Source organism: Quercus suber, unplaced genomic scaffold (genome assembly GCF_002906115.3).
Source record: "Quercus suber isolate HL8 unplaced genomic scaffold, Cork oak 2.0 scaffold_233, whole genome shotgun sequence".
NCBI lineage: Eukaryota > Viridiplantae > Streptophyta > Magnoliopsida > Fagales > Fagaceae > Quercus > Quercus suber.
In genome coordinates this window covers 443,640-448,013 of record NW_027069690.1, presented here as the reverse complement: position 1 = coordinate 448,013, position 4,374 = coordinate 443,640, and the positions used below count along the sequence as shown (strand labels likewise).

At 34.0% G+C, this 4,374-nt stretch overlaps 1 protein-coding gene across 1 annotated transcript; it reads left to right on the top strand.

Annotated features, from left to right (window-relative positions):
• Window positions 1-253: 253 nt before the first annotated feature.
• LOC112005236 (cation/calcium exchanger 1) lies at window positions 254-2,445 on the top strand. Its single transcript, XM_024037486.2, has one exon. The coding sequence runs from the start codon at window positions 467-469 to the stop codon at window positions 2,225-2,227; it is 1,761 nt and encodes a 586-aa protein (XP_023893254.2). The 5' UTR covers window positions 254-466; the 3' UTR covers window positions 2,228-2,445.
• The last annotated feature ends 1,929 nt before the right edge of the window (window positions 2,446-4,374 follow it).

The following is a 4,374-nucleotide window of genomic DNA, read 5'->3' as shown; positions in this document are numbered from 1 at the left end:
TTGTTTTTTTGGTCAATGGGTTTTCTAGTGTATAAACATATATTAGAAGAAATCCTTTATAATTTATTATTCATGCAGTAAGATTTTCTGAACAAAGCACTTGAATAACTCTTTCTCAAAAAAAAAAAAAAAAAAAAAAAAATACTTGAATAACAATGAAAGGAGGAATGTTTTCTTTCCTTACATCAAATCCTATAGTATCTTTTACAAAAAATTGTATATAAAAAAATAAAAACAATAGAGTGAGAAGAAAGAAAGAAACAGAGATTCTTCGTACATTCAGAGTCACTGTCTCACTCTCATCATTATTTTAAAACTTCCTTCTTCTAGCGAAGGCTATCCTCCTACTCACTCAACTACCAAAAGACAACCTCTTCCTCGCCAGAACTTCCTCAACAACATCATCATGGACTTCTTCAATTCTCTAAATCTTCCCCTTTGACACCTCCTTCGCAACCTTCTCTAAATGGCAACTTCATCTTCCTTATTTCGATCCAAAAAACTCTCTCTTTTCCTCAACCTATCCTTCCTCTTACTCCTCACTCTCTATCTCAAAACCAATCTCTTTCCCTCCAACCTTAACTCAACTTTGTTTCACCTATCCTCCAATATTAGACCCCCAACAACCACCATCTCCCATCTTCGCCTCCTCAGTGATATCACCACAAATGGTTGCACCGGCCTTCAAAAGTACACTGATAACAAGTACAAGTGCTTCTATGTCAAAACACACATCGGCTGCAGGCCTAAAGGGTACATAGATTATCTTCAAATCTTTTACTGCAATTTTGGCCAATTTCCTATTCTGGGTCATTTTGTACTTCTGTTATGGCTTCTTGTTTTGTTCTATCTATTGGGAAATACAGCTGCAAACTATTTCTGTTCCTCTTTAGAAAGCTTGTCTAAGATCTTGAAGCTCTCACCTACCATAGCTGGAGTCACCCTCCTTTCACTAGGAAATGGTGCTCCTGACGTCTTTGCTTCTATTGTCTCTTTCACAAGATCAGCCAATGGTGATCTTGGGCTTAATAGTGTCTTGGGGGGTGCCTTCTTTGTGTCTAGTATTGTTGTTGGAATTATAAGCATTGTAATTACCTCTCATCGGATTTCGGTTGATAAGTGTAGCTTTATTAGAGATGCCCTCTTCTTCCTCTTCTCTCTTTTTTCCCTACTCTTGATTGTAGCTATTGGGAAAATCAACTTGTGGGGTGCCATTTGTTTTACTTCTATTTACTTGGTTTATGTTTGTGTTGTCTCGGCAATGCATTTCTTCTGTGGAGATAAAGACAATGGGGTTGGGCACGTGGGGGAGGCTGGTATACCATTACTCGGTTATATTGATGATGAAAAACCAGTCTTGAAATCCGGTCTTGAAGAACAAGAACAAATTGCGAACTTTTTGAATCTTAATCCAGAAATTTGTTACTATGTTGCCAAAATTGTACACGTTTTAGAGTTGCCACTTTCCTTGCCAAGAAGACTGACTATACCTGTTGTCAGCGAGGAGAGTTGGTCTAAGCCTTATGCAGTTTTATCAGTAACTTTGTCACCACTTTTGTTAGCAGCCCTTGCTAACACCCAGAGAGAAAATGTGAGCTTAAGGAGCAGCCTGGTGACTTACTTTACAGCGGGGTTAATTGGGATGGTTTTTGGGAATCTTGCATGCGTGACCACAAAAAAGTCTAGCCCACCAAAGAGGTGTTTGTTTCCTTGGCTAGCTGGAGGATTTTTAATGAGTGTCACTTGGACTTATATTATTGCTGAGGAATTAGTATCTTTGTTGGTTTCTCTTGGTCATATAATTGGGATAAACCCTTCAGTTCTGGGGCTGACTGTTCTTGCTTGGGGAAACTCACTAGGAGATTTGATAGCCAATATTGCTATGGCAATCAATGGTGGGGCAGATGGGGCCCAAATTGCTATATCAGGATGCTATGCTGGACCCATGTTCAATGTTTTGATGGGTTTGGGTTTGTCACTTGTTTTTTCATCATTTTCTGAATATCCATCTTCATTTGAAATTCCTGGAAATCCTTCACTCTATGAGACTCTGGGGTTTCTTATGGCAGGCGTGCTTTGGGCTCTTGTGATATTGCCTAAAAAGAATATGAGGTTGGATAAGTCTCTTGGATATGGGCTTTTGACCATTTACTTTTGCTTTCTGTTCCTAAGGCTAGCAAGGGCTTTTGGTCTTCTGAATCTTTATGGGAGCCCCTTCAAAGGCTAAAAAGTTGAGCTGCTTTTCTATGGAGGAACTTTATGTACATTATGATAAATTGCACTGCACTACTGTATGCAGCAATACGCGAACTTGGTTTTCTTTCTTCCCCCTTAAAAAGGTGGGATTCTTTTCAATTATGGAACTTTTAATATTATGTTGTTGAACATTACTATAAGAATCAAAATTTCCTTGCAGTAAATAGCCAAAATTTCTTTGATTTATAATTGTTCTTTTAGGACTATAACTTTTTTGTTATAATTTTTACCATAATTCTAACTTGATAATTTGTGACTAGCCATCTATCATTTTTATATAAACCTATTATTGTTTTCTCTATCACTTATAGTTAGTTACATTAGGGTTGTGACAAATTTTATGTCCATAATCTTTCAAGAGTTATAAAGTAGGTGGCAAGGGCGAAGGTAATCCCCAAAAGTTTTTAAATATTATTTAAAGTAGGTAAAATTGAATACTTGAACCATTTTTCTAAGAATTGTCACCCTCATGGAAAATTATTTGACTCCCCATTTGTCCACGTTAGTGTTCCTTCCAAACTTACTTTTCATCTTTTTAATATTTTCACTCAGTTATTATTAGTTTTTACTGTTAAAATGTCATACCGTTAGCTTGATTAGAAGTTTTACTTTTTCAATTCCCTAACTTCAATATATTTTTCTAATCTGGTGTAAGTTGATATTGTTCTTTATTGTTGTTATATTGCTCTCTATTATAAGTTGATATTGTTGTCGGCATCTGTTGTAAGTAAATATTGCTATTTGTTGTTGTTTTTCCTGCTCTATTTTGTTGTCGCAATTCTTTTGGCTTTGTATTCTTTCTTTTCTTTGGATAAAATTTATAATTTTGTCTCAAAAAGGAGTGCTGAGCTTATTTGAAACTAGCAAAAATGACTTAAAAATCTTGAGAGGTAATAGCGTATTCTTCTCATTTTTTTATTATTTTTATTTATTTATTTATTAAACCAATTGATAATCTTTATTCAAAATTTCAGTTTTGGTTTCTATTCTACTCAAACAACGAAATGTGAAAGTCATCTTGTATTTTTATATATAATTTAATATTGGCTTATAATGATTTTGTTATTTTTAATTTCTAAAAATATTATATCTTCTTGTAGATGTAGTTGTTATATTTATATATTTAATTTCTTGAATGGTTGAACTTATGACTATTAAAAGGACTAAGAGAAACTTAGAATGGAAAATTAACTTAAGATACTTTTTTTTAGTTGTGTTAAGTGCTAATAAGAATTACATTGATTAAATCAATGCACAAAAACATATATGTAGCATTTTGAGTTTGTCTTGAATTGTAACTCACTACGAAATAGTTTAACCTCAACCCCTCAAACCAAAATTCTTGACTCTGCCCCTACTAGGTAGATTGCCATAAAATCAAAATAGCCAAAACTTCTTGGTTTACTTTTCCTTGTTTTATTAACTGGGATATGTACTCAATTTTTAGTAACAGGGTCGATGGCTTCAAAGTTCACCATGGTATCCATATCATTTTACTATTATATTTTAAAAACCCAAGTTTGTGGCTTACCTTCTAATTCGAACATCTTATGAATATTGGCAAAGAGGAGGAAAAAAAAAAAAAAAGGAGGAAAGAAGAGATCAATACATTTCCATCATACATATTTGGTTTGAATTGAAAAGGGAAGAGAATACCAATCATGTTTTATCAACCCAAAAAAAAAAAAAAAGTACCAATCATCTTATATGAAATTCTTTTTGTGTCCTTATAGTGAATTATTTTTAACAAACTAGAGGGCTAAGTTCTCAAATTACCTATGTAAGTAATTTCTCTTATATTTTTTTTTTTCTTTCTACTCTTTTGAAAAGATTAAAAAAAAAAAAAAAAAAACTCTTATCTTTTTTTATCCCTTCATAGAGGATAAAGATTGGGCTGACGGGACCATTAACCTGATGGGTCCACTAAAATAAACTTGATGGTACTTGACCAATTGACTAACAGTGGACGGATCAAGATGCGTAACGTGAGGCAGACGGGTCTCAAGACCACGTGGCATCCCTATAATTGGAGTAATCCAAGTAATTCAAAATGGAAATAACTTGCGTGCTACGAATAACCTCAGTTGATAGAATCCCAATATGAATATAATCTTAACA

Bases quoted from the DNA above. Each gene is read 5' to 3' on its own strand.
- LOC112005236 (XM_024037486.2), top strand. From the start codon at position 467: ATGGCAACTTCATCTTCCTTATTTCGATCCAAAAAACTCTCTCTTTTC.